The 16,473-nt window shown below is 43.8% G+C and overlaps 1 protein-coding gene across 2 annotated transcripts in view; it reads right to left on the reverse strand.

Moving 5' to 3' along the window:
- ANO4 (anoctamin 4) overlaps positions 1 to 16,473 on the reverse strand; it is a 282,473-nt gene that overhangs the window by 39,194 nt on the left and 226,806 nt on the right. For both annotated transcript variants that reach the window (XM_040344320.1, XM_040344322.1), the window contains one exon: positions 10,576 to 10,687. In XM_040344320.1, the coding sequence (XP_040200254.1) occupies positions 10,576 to 10,687 (112 nt within the window). The remainder of the gene's footprint in view (positions 1 to 10,575; positions 10,688 to 16,473) is intronic.

Below are 16,473 nucleotides of genomic sequence, written 5' to 3' on the forward strand. Positions count from 1 at the left end.
CCTGAATTTGATGGTCAAGATGTAAATCTCATTGCTATGTTAGGTATTCAGAGCAGGTGACACATTTGACAAACCACAGTCCCTGTCATAAAGTGCCCTGTCATAAACAGTCCGTAGAGAAATTAAGGCAGTACACATCTGTGAGTCAGTTTTTTAATATAAAAATCCAAAGCCAACTCTAATTCATAATCCCTAACTCCAACTATAATGGAGTTACCTTTATCGCATATGACTACTTTAATGTATAAGTAGAATAATTTACAGAGTTATTTACAAGGTCCAGCAACCTAATAAGACATAATAGACTTCCTAACAAAAATTTAGCTAAGCGCTATGTAATATTTGGCATCTAATAAATCACCATTTTGTTTTTGTTAGTTGTTCGATTGTGAAACCGCAGATTCAAATATAGATGAATTTAGGATAGTTGGCATTAAAGGTGTGTCAGATGAACATGATAAAATGCTCTCCATTCATCCCTCAAACCCATTGATTGGGGGACATTAAAACTGTGGCATGCTCTCCAGGGGCAACAAATAGTTGTTGCAATTGGCAGCTCAAGCTCTTGTTTACCATTGAAAATACCAAGGACACTGAGAGTCATTTTTCTGAGGACCAGTGACTCTGCTATATCAGATTAGACTGAAGCCTCGTACAAACGACCGAGAAACTCAATGGGCGAAACACATCATTTTCCTCGTCGAGTTCCTTGTTAGGCTGTCGAGGAACTCGACAAGCCAATTTTCTCCATTCCGGTCAAGGAAATAGAGAACTTGCTCTCTTTTTGGCTCGTCGAGTTTCTCGACAGTTTCCTCAACGAAAATGTACAAATGTAAATGTTTTCCTCGTCGAGTTCCTTGTTAGGCTGTCGAGGAACTCGACAAGCCAATTTTCTCCATTCCCGTCAAGGAAATAGAGAACTTGCTCTCTTTTTGGCTCGTCGAGTTTCTCGACAGTTTCCTCAACGAAAATGTACACACGACCGGTGTCCTCGGCAAAAAAGATTCTCCCAGCAAGTTTCTTGCTGGTTTTTGCCGAGAAACTTGGTCGTGTGTACGAGGCCTTACTCTGCAAGTTATCCAAACACTGTACTAAATCAAAGACCAGGTGTGCTCTAAATAAAGTGGCACTAAACTTAATTTTTTTATAAGATAAAAAGTGCAATGTTTTTCTATATAACAAGAACATTGGGCCAAATCCACAGCCAGCGGCGCAAAATAAGTTTTTCCTAACTTATGTCATTTAAGTTACGGCGCCCTAAGTTGGTGTCGTAATTGCCGTATCCACAGCGCATTTGCGCACAAAATTGCGCCTGCCGTAACCTAAATTCGGAGGCGTAAGGCGGGGTTATGGCAAGTGGGAAGGAAGTGGGCGTGCTTCATTGTAATGAGCCGTGACCCCATGCAAATGAAGGTCCGGCCGTACTGCGCATGCGCGCACGAATCTGCTGCTCACTGCGCATGTGCAGAACTTTGCTTGGCGCAATCAGTGAGATAGGTAAAAGGCCAAGTGTACTTAGTTTGAGGATCGCACTGTGCTTAACTAGCTCCAGTCAAACACACTTCATTTGCAAAAGTATTTCCCTGTGTTCCCTTCCATGAGCAATTTGCTTCTGCTCTTAGTTTGTCAGTGTTTGTTGGTAAGTTGTGTTTGATAGAGAAGTGTTGGAGGAGTAGTAGATAGTAGTTGTTGTTTGTTTGTGATAAGTGTAATTTTTGTTTGATTGTTTCTGCTAATTTTTTTGTTTGGTTTTTTTCTGCTTGGATTTTGTGTTTGGTTTTTGTGTGTTTGTATTTGACTTTGTAGTAGCTGTCTGCGTCTGTGTGTATTTTTGTGTATTTGTTTGGTGTGTATTTTTGTGTGTTTGTATTTGACTTTGTAGTAGCTGTCTGCTTGTGTGTGTATTTTTGTGTGTTTGTCCTGTTTGGCTTCTTGTTGCTGGGTGGTGTCTGTGATGGCTCCCAAACGCAGGAAGCTGAATTTTTCACATGTTGAAAAGCAAATCCTTGCCAGGTATATCATCCAATATGGAAGATATTTACATGGGCCTGATAGCCGGAACACCTCCCCGGCCCAAAGGAAGAGGATCTATGCCAAAATAACAGATCACATAAATGCGGCGGGGGGAGGGGAGACGAGGACCCCCGCTGGCATTAAGAAAAAGATCAATGATCTGAGGAGCATGGTCCGCAATAAGGTGGCCAAGCTCACTGCGCATAGGAGGGGCACTGGAGGAGGGGGACCATGCCCCATCCGGCTGACTGAGGAGGAATGGGCAGTGGCCCGGTGTTTCGAGCCAGAGCAGGTGGTGGGCCTGCCTGGTTATCAGTCTGATGTTCCTGTGAGGCCAGGTAAGGTTTTTTGTTTTTTTATTTGGTGATTAGCATGTGTGGGTGGGGGAAGGGAACATGTGCCAAGTGTGTGGATCCTCAAACCTGTGATTGTTTGGTGTCTTCCACAGATGACCAGGAGATTGCTGGGCCATCAGGCCAGGCTGCTGCACCACCCCAAAGACAGGAGGCTGCTGAGGAGTCCCCAGGGGAGGGGAGTGGCCAAACCTCCCCTCATGAGGAGGCTGAGGGGGAGGAGGATGAGGGGGAGGAGGAAGAAGATCTCCAGATTGGCCGGGAAATCATTATTGCCACAGATCTGATGACATTTGACGATACCCTTGAGGCTAGCCTTGAGGCTCCCCTTGAGGCTCCCCCAGAGGCTACCCCAGAGGCTCCCCCAGAGGCTACCCCAGAGGCTCCCCCAGAGGCTGGCACCAGTCAGGCCACCATCAGGGGTAGCCCCTCCCACTCCTCCCACAACATGCCGCAACCCACAAGGGTCACTCTATCCCCTCCTACCTGGCCACAAGCCTCAGGGGCAGGCAGGATGGCGACCCAGGACACCAGGGTGGGGTCTGAGCATATGCCGGCCAGTCTGCTGAGGGACAATGCCAAGCAGACCCGCAGTCTGGGTGACATCAAAAAAACTATGGCCAAGATGGAGCACAGCCTGGATGTAATGAGGGAGTCACTCAGTGATGTGGCCACCAATTCATTGGGTGTCATCACCTGTTTGTGGTCCCTGCATACCGCCACAACAGGCGTGGGCCAGGAGGTGACTGCCCTCACCCGGGCTGTGCAGGACAACACCCGGGCTGTGCAGGAGAACACACGGGCTGGCCAGGCCAATACGGCTGCCATCACTGACTGCCTGACCAGGATAGCAGTGGCCTTGGAGGGCAGGCCAGCCGGAGGTCAGACACCAGGGGAGGCTCCTCCCTCCCCTGCTCCCCCCCAATGAAGATACTCCCTCCCCTGCTCCCCCCCCCAATGAAGATACTCCCTCCCCTGCTCCCCCCCCCGTGAAGATCCTCCAGGTGCCCGTGGCCGTGCCCGTGGCCGTGCCCGTGGGCAGCCTAGACGGAGCACTCGCCGCCGGACTTAAATACCAGGGGTACTTTTTTTTTGGTTTTAAAATTTGGGTTATTATACTGTACTTATGATTTGGTTTATGTGTGTGAATGATGTGTGAATGTGGGGGGGTGGCATTCCTGACAAAATAAGGGTGTCACCCTCAGTTTTGGTGGAGAAGGGATCCCCAGGACCAGGGAGAAGTCATCCTAGGTTCCTGAATGGTGTATGAATGCACAGTGACATAATTGGAGCCGTGGCGGGGCATTACTGCTCCCAAGTACCAAAGGGGGGGGTACTTGGATCCAATCCAATTCGATGTGCATGTGATGTGTTTGTGCTAGGGACCACAATGGCCTTACTCAAAATATGGGACGATGCCCTCGAGGCCGCAGACGAAGGAGAATCTTGTCTCCTGATTCTGCTGGACCTAAGCGCAGCCTTTGACACGGTAGACCACAAACTGTTACTGATGCGACTAGCCAAGGTAGCAGAAGTCGCAGAAGGTGATTTACCATGGTTTTCTTCCTTTCTTGAAAACCGATCACAAACAGTTAAATTGGGTTGTTTCACGTCGGAAAAGCGCACGGTGTCATGTGGAGTCCCCCAAGGATCCCCCCTGTCATCGGTGCTTTTCAACATCTATCTTCGCCCTCTCTTTGATATTATCAGTAGCCAAGAACTACTCTATCACTCTTATGCAGACGATACGCAACTGTATTTTCGCATCTGCAACAAAAAGGATCATCATCTCAGTTTAGAGAAATGTCTCTCTTTGATAGAAAACTGGATGACTAAGAGTTATCTTAAACTCAACAGTTCAAAAACAGAACTCCTTATGTTTCACGCCAGCCGAAAGAGTCAACTGGCAACAACCTGGACCCCCCCGCCCATTCTGGGCCAAATCATCACCCCTAGCTCCAAAGTCAAAAGTCTCGGGGTCATCTTCGACACCTTCATGACAATGGACGCACAAATAGGGTCAGTAGTCAGCGGAGGGCACCATCTGTTGCGCCTACTACGCAGACTTATTCCATTTATCCCCAAAGAAGACGTAGCAGTCGTGGTGGGAACAATCGTGAATTCCAGACTGGACTATGCAAATGCCCTTTACCTCGGACTCCCAAAGTACCAAATCTCTTGTCTGCAAGTCGTACAGAATACGGCCGCTAGACTTGTGACTGGGAAAAAAAAATGGGAATCAATCTCACCTTTGTTGAGAACCCTTCACTGGCTGCCAGTAAAAGACAGAATTGCATTTAAAGCACTCTGCCTGACACATAAGTGCATCCATGGGAAGGCTCCGCAATATCTTTGCGACAAGATAGAACCTCACAATTCGAATCGCGTTCTGCGATCCACCGACCAAAATCTGGTCAGGGTACCAAAAACCAAATACAAGTCCAAAGGAGAAAGAAGGTTTGCTTTTCAGGGTCCTAGACTATGGAACGCTTTACCAACCAGCATTCGGTTGGAGGAAAACCACCTGACTTTCAGAAGACGAATCAAAACTCTGCTCTTTTGATGTCATGAGACACGAACAACTAGCGCCCAGAAGCGATTCAGTTCGCATGCGCCGCGCTTTATAAGTTTTTCATTCATTCACAGTGGTGTGCATTCATGCATTCTCATTGTGACATAAATCATGTGCATTTCCAGAGACAAAAACATTCTCAATGTGTCATTAAACATGTGCGTTTACTGTGCAAAGCAACATTCTCATTGTCACATAATTCATGTGCGTTTGCAGTGAAAACAAATAATATCATTGTCACATAATTCATGTGCGTTTGCAGTGAAAACAAATAATATCATTGTGAGATGATTTCTGGCCATTTACTGAGAAAAGATGCCTTCTGCGAGGTGTCTCCTGGCTACTGTGCCCTCAGTAGACCGGGTAGAGTGGGCTAGGGGGGGATTGCCTGGGTGGGGGGTCAGGTCAGCACGTAAGTTAATCTCCAGTCCCCTTCTCATTGCAAAGTTATGAAGAATGCAACAAGCCCCTATTATTTGGCACACAAAGTCTGGGGAATACAGCAGTGTACCCCCAGTCTTGTCCAGGCATCTGAAGCGGGACTTCAGCAGGCCAAAAGTACGCTCCACTACTGCCCGGGTGCGAATATGAGCCTCGTTGTAGCGTTGCTCTCCTGGGGTTTGAGGGTTCCTGAATGGGGTCATCATGTGAGGTCCCAGGGCATATCCAGAGTCACCTGGAAGGGAAAAGACAGGAGGATATTAGTCATGCATGTGCCCCATGTGATGTCTGCATCATGGGGGGGGACAGTCATACCTGACACACATGTCACTCACCAACCAGCCAGCTGTCTCCATACACGTTCTGCTCCAATTCACGTGATATGTTGGTCTGCCTAAAGATGTAGCTGTCATGGCACGAACCTGGAAATTTGGCACACACATGCCAGATGAGGCCATGGGCATCCACGATTACCTGGACATTGATGGAATGCCAGTTTTTGCGATTCCTGAACAGGTGCTCTGTATCATGGGGTGGCTGTAGTGCCACATGGGTACAGTCAATGGCCCCAATGGTCCGTGGGAATCGGGCAATCTGATAGAAGTCAGCCATGCTCTTCATTCGCTGGTCCTCCTGGGTGGGCTTTTCAAATTGACTGCCCATGCGTCTCAGTATTGCAGGGACAACCTCGTGCACACACCTGCTCATCGAGGACTGTACCATCCCAGCCAGACCTCCACATGTTCTCTGAAAAGACCCAGTGGCCAGAAAATGCAGGGTGGCCATAACTTTAATGTGAGCTGGCAGGGCATGGGATCGTTGGGTTGGGGTGTTCAGATCATCCTGCAGGATCCTGGTTAAGTCCAGGATGGCTTCCTGGTTAAATCTGAAGTTGCCAATGACCTCAGACGCAGTCATGCCAAAGAGATCTTGGCGTGGGCGGTATATCCTCTCCTGTGCCCTCCTCCTCCTCCTCTGTGCCCTCCTCCTTCTCTGCGCCTGTAAAGTTGCGAGTGCCGTTATAATCATTGATGGCCCAGGCATTTTGGCAGTCACAATGAAGTCAAGCAAAGAAGTGTTGGCAGCTCTTCCTAAATGGTGTTGCTTCAGCAGACCTTTACAGGGCTGGTGTAAAATTAGGGCTGCTTTTATAAAGTCTAATTTTGCTCCAGAAAACTAACAGGTGCGTACAGGGCGTTATCTACGGCGCACAGGGCGTAATCTACGGCGCACACACTTAATTTTGAGGATCGCCCTATCTCCCTCATTTGCATCTTTGCCTATCAAATAAAGCGGCGTGACTAGCGTAATTTGCGTCAGAGGATGCGCCGGAGTAATTATTTTAAGTAGGACGGAAAAACCGGATTTTTCCTTTTGAGGATCGGGCGCAAAGATACGCGCAGAGTAAAATTAGAAATCTCGAGTTAAGTCGGCGCATCTGCTTTGTGGATTTGCCCCATACTTTCTATCTCTCTTTTCCTTTGTTTCATCTCTCAAATGCAAGCATGTTTTCACACCTCCTGTCCTAGGGTGGTTACATTTGTTCTTCATGCCCCCTTTGTGTATGTGAACATAGCCACCCTTTCCTGCTCACCCAATAGATGGGCAAACATCTACCTGCATACACATTCAGCTCTATGGGAATTGTAGTGCACATAAAGCATGTGACCAGAAATAACCGCACTGCTTGCTCTACATTAGTAGCAATGAGGTGCATCGGTGCAGGATGGGGTACATGCACAGTACAAAAGAAGATGCCTGAAAACAATGGTAAGAGGCTTAACAAAAAAAAGTCATGGCATACTTGATTTTTTTTAGAATGACTCACAAAAATGTGAGTTTAGTCTCACTTTAACCACCTTAATAACAGCATTTTGCACCCCCTTTGTTTCCAGGTAATTTTAAAGTTTTCAGTGCTTCATCACTTTATAATGGCTTTGGGTAGGGGGAGAACTAATAACTCCCCTGGGAAGATTTCCCAGTTGGTGCTACTGAGGGTTAAGAAGAAGGCAACAAGAATCATGACATTGGGGTAGATTCAGGTAGCAATTACGCCTGCATATCCATAGATACGCAGCATAATTGCTAAGTAGCGCCGGCGTATCGACTTTCTGTATTCAGAAAGCTCGATACGCCGACTGTAGCCTAAGATATGACTCGCATAAGGCTTTTATGCCGTCGTATCTTAGGTTGCATTCTGACGCTGGCCGCTAGGTGGCGTTCCCGTAGTGGTCAGCGTAGAGTATGCAAATTGCATACTCACGCCGATTCACAAACATACGCGCGCCCGGGGTTCGAGTTTTACGTCGTTTGCGTACCGCGCTTCCATCATAAGGCTGCTCCTGCTATTAGGAGGCGCAGCCAATGCTAACTATGGACGTCGTTCCCGCGTCGCGTTTTTCGAAATTTGCGTTGTTTGCGTAAGTGGATCGTGAATGGCGCTGGACGCCATTTATGTTCCCGTCGAAGCCCATGACGTCCTTGTAACGTCATTTACCGCAATGCATGTCGGCAAAGTTTCCCGATGGAGCATGCGCACTACGTTCCGCGCGGGAACGCGCCTAATTTAAATGATCCACGCCCCTTACGGGATCATTTAAATTACGCGCGCTTACGCCGGCCACTTTTACGCAATGCCCCCGCAAATTACGGAGCAAATGCTTCGTGAATGAAGCGTAGCTCAAGTAATTTACAGCGTAAAAACGGTACGCTGCGCCTCCGTAGTAGTGCGCGCCCCTACCTAAATCCACCCCATTACCTGTAAGCCTCGGGAAGGTACAACCATCTAATAATTTGCATAAACTGATGAGGCAGAACCAAAGTAATCAATGAAAGAATAACAACTAAAAAAAGCAAGCAGATATGCACTAACAAGTGGAAATGTACCTGTACTGATCCTCCTTCCCTCACCTTTGAAAGGAAGGAGAGGGATGGCTGTTTGTAAATATTTCCTGCACTGTTTGTCTTTTCACTTCATTAAAACAATATTTAAAAAGAAAAAGCATAAAGCTGAATCTCTGAAAATAAGAACTTTGCCTCTGTGAAAAAAAATCTGTAAAAAAAATCTGTTACATTCATGTCTGGACATGGCTGCAAGTGATACAGACATTTTTTTTTAGAGGTCAGCATTGCAACAGCAGATACTGTGAACAGTGTTTGCTTTCTTAAAACATGTGGTGTAGGCTATTGTGCTTGTGCTTAAATTAGTTACATGCTCATTGTACCTGCCCCAGTGACAATCACTCTGGGTCTGCTGGTGCTTACATTGTTGTCCTGCAAGATGGAAAATATCTACAGAGGGTGAGGCTGAGTGTGTAATTATCAGTTATCACAAGTTATGGTATCTTATTCATTCATAAATGGTGGCATTCTTGGAGTGTCAAAATATCTGATGAGATGCACTTTTGCCACTGAAAAACGTAAGTAGTACTTGAAGAAGAAGATGACTACACATTTGTAACCACTTAAGGACCAGTACACGACTATATACGTCGACACAATGGCTCCTGTGGTCAAATGGACGTACTTGTACGTCCCCTTTAAGATGAGGCATTGTGGGCGCCCGCCGCGAGCTCCGTGAGTCCGACCACGGGTCCCACAGACTTAATGTTCACGGGGATACCCGCGATCATCTCACGGAGAGGAAAAACAAGGAAATGCTGATGTAAACAGGGAGACAAAAAACCCTAATAAAGCATGGTCCAATTTGCTCCATTGGGGGGGAAAAATCTTCCTGATCCCCAGGAGGCAATCGGATGTTCCATGGATCGACTACCCCTGGTGTTATTACCTATTGATGTTAATATCCAGTTATATTTTGTACATTTAGCCAGTGGCGTATCTAGGGTATGGCAGCCATGGCAAGTGCCATGGGCGCCATATGAAGGGGGTGCTGTTGAGTGGCTGGGCAGCAAGGCACTTACCAGGGTTTAAGGGTCTCTTCTTCCCTCCTCCCGAGCATAGGCAGGATCTCCTTTTCAGCACCTTTGCTAATGGACAATGGCAGCGCTAACCCTGCTGCTTTCAGCCACAGCCCTCCCCTGTTCTCCCAGGCTCTCCCATTCCATCTGGTCGGATTGGCAGCGCACAAAGAAGGAGGAACATCAGTTTCTCCCTCTCCTCTGTGAAAACTGAGGCCTTAAGTGATGAAGATTTCATCACGTCCAGTATTGGTTCTGCATTTACCTGGCCTTGGAGGGCAGAGGAGGGATCAGGGGTCTAATAAACCCCAAATTTCTCCATAAAGAGGATATGTCACTACCCAAGGTATCATAAGGGATGATAAATATCATTAGTTTTTTTAGCTGTTTTTTTTTGTTGTTAAGGTTATCATTCTGAAAGATGGGTTTCAAATGTTTCGACAGGGGCGCAGTTTCAGTGCTTGCCATAGGCGCTATTTTCACTAGATATGCCTCTGCATTTAGGAATGCATCCAGCTCTTTTTTTAAACAATCTACTGAGCTGAGTTGGAGATCATAAACATAGGCAGAACTACACAACATGAAAGAGAATTGACTGTGCGGCATAGAGTTAAGACTTTTGTGTACATTACAAACAAGTTTAAAAACTACTGTTTTCTGATTGAACGATGGAGTTCAAAGTCATTTTAATTATATACATAGATGAGGGACAGAGTAAACTATTTCAAATTAGCCAAAGTCACAAACAGAAACTATACGTTTACTGTTAATAGCTAGGCCACTTAACCAATGAAGACACGTGTATTATTTGTACTGTATTAAAGTGTATTCAGATGCCTGTAAAAGTCTGACACGCGTCTATGAACAAACACATAAGTGCAAAAAGGAATTAAGAATTAAAGCAATTTATTCTCAATTACTGTTACTCCTATTAACAATAGTCTGTTAATTCTGTACACTCTCACATAATCATTTCATATAATGAAACTCCGACGCTGCTTGGCTTACTTACAATAGAAATCTATATATTAAAGAAAATCGGTTATAATTGTTGTGTGTGAGACATTCTTATATGGTGTTCAATCAGATCATTGTGTTTTATGCTAACATTTCAGATCCATATAATCTGTGACAAATGCAGGTCAGAAATTGAATATTTAATGCAAAGACTTTTTGATAAAATGTGTAAGATGACAGAACCCAACACCACACTACCATGCCCAGAGGTCTCCAGACTTCTATATTTTAAAGGAAAACTTACAAGGAATGGCCTTACCTTCCAAGGAAGAATGCTATGTAAAAGGTCGAACTGTTCAGATTGACAAACTGAAAAAGAAACATTTTCAAAGTAAAGCTGTTCTCCCATTCTGATTCAGTACGTGGCTGTTCTGTGGGCAAAAACATGTGCACAACTGTAGATTTTAACCATTTTCACTTAGATCTCAAGTAATCAACAAACTAATGTGCAACTACTTGGTAAGGAGTTTTCTACTATATGTTCAATATTGAAAAACGGACAAGAGCAGAAATGACGTGATTTTTCTTACATTGCATGATATTAGTCTGCTACTGACATCTGTACACTGCTCTACATACTACTGACCCCTGCACACTGCTCCACATACTACTGACCTCTATATACTGCCCTACATACAACTGACCTCTGTACATTGTTCAACATGCTACTGACCTCTGCACACTCTTCTACATACTACTGACCTCTGTACACTGCTCTACATCCTACTGACCTCTGCATACTGATCCACATACTACTAACCTCTATACCCTGCTCTACATAATACTGAGCCCTGTACACTGCCCTACATACTACTGTCCCTTATACACTGCTCTACATAATACCGACCCCAGTACATTGCCCTATATACTACTAACCTCTATACACTGCCCTCTGTACATTGTTCAACATGCTACTGACCTCTGTACACTGCTCTACATACTCCTGACCTCTGTCTACTGCCCTACATAATAATGACTTCTGTACACTGCACTACATAATACTGATTTCTGTACACTGCCCTACATACTACTGACCTCTGTACACTGCTCCGCATACTACTGACCTCTATACACTGTTTAACATTTTACTGAACTCTGCACATTGCCCTACGTACTACTGACCTATGTACACTGCTCTACATCCTACTGACCTCTGTACACTGCTTTACATAATACTGACCCCTATAAATTGCTCTACACAATACCGACCTCTGTCTACTGCCTACATACTACTGACCTCTGTACATTGTTTTGCATCCTACTGATCTCTGTACTCTGCTCTACATTTTACAGACCTCTGTACACTGCTCTACATGCTATTGACCCCATTACACTACCCTACATATATCTGCACACTGCTCTACGTGCTACTGACCCCTGTACACTGCCCTACATCCTACTGACCCCTGTACACTGCCCTACATACTACTGACCTCTGTACACTGTCCTGTATACTACTGATCTCTGTACACTGCCCTACATGCTACTGACCTCTGTACACAGACCTACATACTACTGACCCCTGTACACTGCCCTACATACTACTGACTTCTGTACACTGCTCTACATACTTATGACCCCTGTACTCTTCCCTACATATTACTGACCCCTGTACTCTGCCCACTTACACTGGAAAGTAGTACAACCCAGCCAGCCAGGCCAGACTTTACAGCAGCCAGTCAGGCCTAAAAATAGTCAAGCAAATCAGCCTACAGTACCAATTGTGCTGCTTTCATGATGGACTTGTGGGGTGAGCAATTACTCTCCAAAATACATGCTTTTGGATTGAGATAGTTCATTTGGAACTCAATACTGTTCCAGTACAAGTAAAGATGTATACTTGGACATTGGGCCATTACCCTTTTAGATGAAAGAAACAATCAAAGAGGAGCAGGCGCCATTGGTTAAACTGTACAGCTATTTATTTGTATTGGAGATATAAATAAAAGTACTCACTGTATTTGTAAAGTTTCAGGCATGTGGTTTGTTGTCCTTTGATTCCGTCAGGGCCCAACCGATAGATTTGAGTGTCCTTGGGTCTCTGTCACAGCGCTGGTATTTGGCTGTGTTGCTGGTGTTGTCTAGCTGGGTCCATGCGCTTGGTTGTGAGGATGTGAGCGCACAGATGTGCCAGAGGAGCCGCCGGAGCGCACGTTGAAGCGCACGCTTGTGGACGCTATGGTTGCGGGGGGAATGATGACGTCATCGACCGGAGACAGCAATGTGCGACGCGTTTCCGTGCATGTGCTGTGGTTCGATAGGGGAACGTACACACAGCGCGCACCTTTGTCAAGCTGGCTGTAGGGGTCACTACAGCACATTTTTATATGCCTCTCATAGGTTGCTATCTTGTGGCCAAATAGTATAATGTCCTCTATATAGAGGAATTGATACTATAAGAGATCTTTATTAAGCCAAAGAAGAAAAAAGATGGGGAGGGAATGCCGGATATTGGAAATACTATACATGCATACATAACGCGCCAAAATTACAAAAAATATGGATAGAAATTATATATATAAAAACAAATTTTAATCATATATATAAAAATATTGGTCTATAAAAAAATAATAAAAAAATAAAAAAATGAGGGTAACATTTTTAAATTTTAAATTTTTATTATGGTGGTGAAGTGAGGATATATGGAACAAAAAAAAGGGGGGGGGGGGATGAATGTGGTAACATGAAAATAAAAATAATTGTAAAAGTAAAAATAAAAATAAAAAATAAGGACAAAAATAAAAATAAAAATAAAAATAAAAATAAAAATGGAAAATAAAAAACAATAATAAAAACGAAAATAAAAATAAAATTAAATATAAAAATGAACATAAAAGCAAAAATAAAAATAAAAATAAAAATAAAAGTGAGGATGAGGAAAGGTGTTATGGAAATAAATTTTATTGGTGTAGTTGAAAATAGATTATATTATATGAAATTATATGAAAATTATATAAAATATATGTAAGGGGGGTGTGTAATATAAGATATATTGTATTATATGTTTAGAAATGTAAATGTGGATAAAAATTGGGTATAATTATATGTATATATATATATATATATATATAAAAAAAACATATATATATAAGATGAAAAAATGGACGGAACAGGACGGAAAGATGATGGATAAAAAATGATGGATACATTTTTTTTTTTTTTTTTTTTTTTTTAAAGGATAGTGGAGACTTCAAGCTCTTCATTAAGGCCTCCTGGCCTAAGGGCATCGAGAGTATATATCCAGAAAGTTTCTCTTTCGCATAGTCGATGGAATCTTTCAGCTTCAGTTAGTTTGTTGGGTATTTGCTCTATTATCCACACTCTCAGACCATCAGTCGATTTGTTATGGTGTTCTAGAAAATGACGTGGGACACTATGTTTGTCCCTGCCTCCCTCTACCTTTCTTCTGTGTTCACCAAAACGTTGGCGCAGAGGCCTTATGGTTCGACCAACGTAAAGAAGTTCACAAGGACAGTGTAGGGCATAGATCACGAATTCAGACCCACAGTTGTAGAATTCTTTGAATGTATATGTTTTTCCTTTGCTGCAAAAACTCTTTTGCCCATGTTCAACAAATTTGCAAGTTTTGCAAGTGGGTTTTTTGCATTGATACATCCCTAGTATAGAGATCATTGGGATGAATTCTTGTGTGGGTGTTTTCTTCAATTTACTCGGAGCGATTTTGTTTTTAATGCTTGTGGCTCGACGGTAGGTGGTGGTGGGAACTTCTGGTAATATAGTTTTTAGATGTACGTCCTCTAATAGAATGGGCCAGTGTCTCTTGAGGATTGCTTCCATGTCTTTATGACTGGTGTGGAATTTTGTTATGAACCTGGTCTGCTGTATTGGTACTGTTTTTTGGACGGTTGTCGGAGGTTTTGGATCATGGTAATAGTTGTACGCTTGGTTAACTAGGGACGCTGGGTATTTTTTGTCAAGCAATTTTTTCTTCATAAAAACACTCTGATCTTCATAGTCTTTATGTTGTGTGCAATTTCGTTAAGGCGGCAGAATTGGCCCTTGGGAATGTTGTCTATCCATTTTTTGTGATGACAGCTTTTGTAGTGGAGTAGTGAGTTACCTGCAGTTGGTTTGAAGTGGGTTCTTGCTTTGATTTTTCCATTATAGTGATATAATTCAAGATCTAAGAATATTAATTTATTATGATCATGTACAAATGTGAATGATAGACCATGCGGATTGTTGTTGCAGTGGTCTACGAAAGTTCGGGTTTCCTCTGTATCACCATCCCAAATAATAATGATATCATCTATGAACCTGCCATAGTATATCAAATGCCTGGAGTGGGGATTGTTGGACCAAATGTATCTATCCTCCCACAACCCCATGGCTAGGTTGGCGTATGATGGAGCAAAATTTGCGCCCATCGCAGTGCCCGTGGTTTGTAGATAAAAGTCTTCATTGAATAAAAAATAGTTGTGTGTTAAGCAGAATTGGGTACAATCCATAATAAATTTGGCTTGAGCATTGCTCATGTATGGATTCTCTGCTAAGAAATGGTAGGTGGCAGCTAGGCCAAACTCATGGGGGATCGAGGTGTACAAAGATGATACGTCTAGTGACATCCATGTGTAATTCTTCTCCCACACATAGGTTTTTAATGACTCTAGAAGGTGTGAGCCGTCTCGGATGTAAGAACGTAGGCCTTGGGCCAATGGTTGTAGGTAGTGATCTATATATTTCGAGAGGCCTGAAGTTAGAGTATCCATGGCGGCAATGATAGGTCTGCCAGGAGGGTGTGTGGTGTTTTTATGGATTTTGGGAATATGATAAAAATAGGGTGTGTTATAAAATTCTTTAATCATAAAAGAAGCCTCTTTTTTAGAGATAATGTTATCCCTTGTGGCAGTTTTTACTAGTTCGTCCTTGATGGTGCGGAACTGTGGGTCCTGGCTGAGTTTTTTGTAAGTGGAGACGTCATTCAACAAGCGTTCAGCTTCTGATATGTAATCAGCACGATCTTGTATGACAGTCATAAAGACATGGAAGCAATCCTCAAGAGACACTGGCCCATTCTATTAGAGGACGTACATCTAAAAACTATATTAACAGAAGTTCCCACCACCACCTACCGTCGAGCCACAAGCATTAAAAACAAAATCGCTCCGAGTAAATTGAAGAAAACACCCACACAAGAATTCATCCCAATGATCTCTATACTAGGGATGTATCAATGCAAAAAACCCACTTGCAAAACTTGCAAATTTGTTGAACATGGGCAAAAGAGTTTTTGCAGCAAAGGAAAAACATATACATTCAAAGAATTCTACAACTGTGGGTCTGAATTCGTGATCTATGCCCTACACTGTCCTTGTGAACTTCTTTACGTTGGTCGAACCATAAGGCCTCTGCGCCAACGTTTTGGTGAACACAGAAGAAAGGTAGAGGGAGGCAGGGACAAACATAGTGTCCCACGTCATTTTCTAGAACACCATAACAAATCTACACCAAAAAACCACGCTATCACAACACAGTAAATTCAGGCAGCGGCTAGCGTGTGATGACAAGAAAAAATAAAACAATATAAAAAGCCGCGCCAAGTATCAACAAAAAAATGAATATAATAGTTCAACAGTCCACAAATGGTATGAGTAAGTGGATTTTAGATTGGTTCTCAAACAAAAGGCAGAATCGCTGTATTGATCAAAGGCTGATTTGCATGTAGAGATGTTTAGCTTTTCAATGCACCAGGTGACATGCATACAATGTGTGAGATCCCACCACCGGAATTGTATATCAGCTTACCAGATAGCAAGCTTTTAGTGCAATTGGCTATAGCCCAGCCACGGCCTTTGAATCCCCTGGGCTAAGATGTTTCAAGATTCCCAATCAAATGGCAGCCTTGGAGTTGGAAATGGTGCTTGTTTGCGATTTAGGACACCCCGCACCTCATCAATAATCACAGTAACACGATAAGCGTAACCCAATCCGGTTCACATGCAGGCAGGAAGATAGAAAGGGATGCAATAGCGTGATATCGTAGGTAACAGATTTATTAAAAAAAGTAATGTACTTACACTTAGACAGTATAAACACAGCATGTAAACAGGTAAAAAAAGCCGGCCGGCTTACGGAGCCCTCCTCCTCGGCGTGATGACGTCACTGACGCTGCCTCCAGACGCGTTTCGTCCTATTG

Source organism: Rana temporaria, chromosome 3 (assembly GCF_905171775.1).
Source record: "Rana temporaria chromosome 3, aRanTem1.1, whole genome shotgun sequence".
NCBI classification, from domain to species: Eukaryota; Metazoa; Chordata; class Amphibia; order Anura; family Ranidae; genus Rana; species Rana temporaria.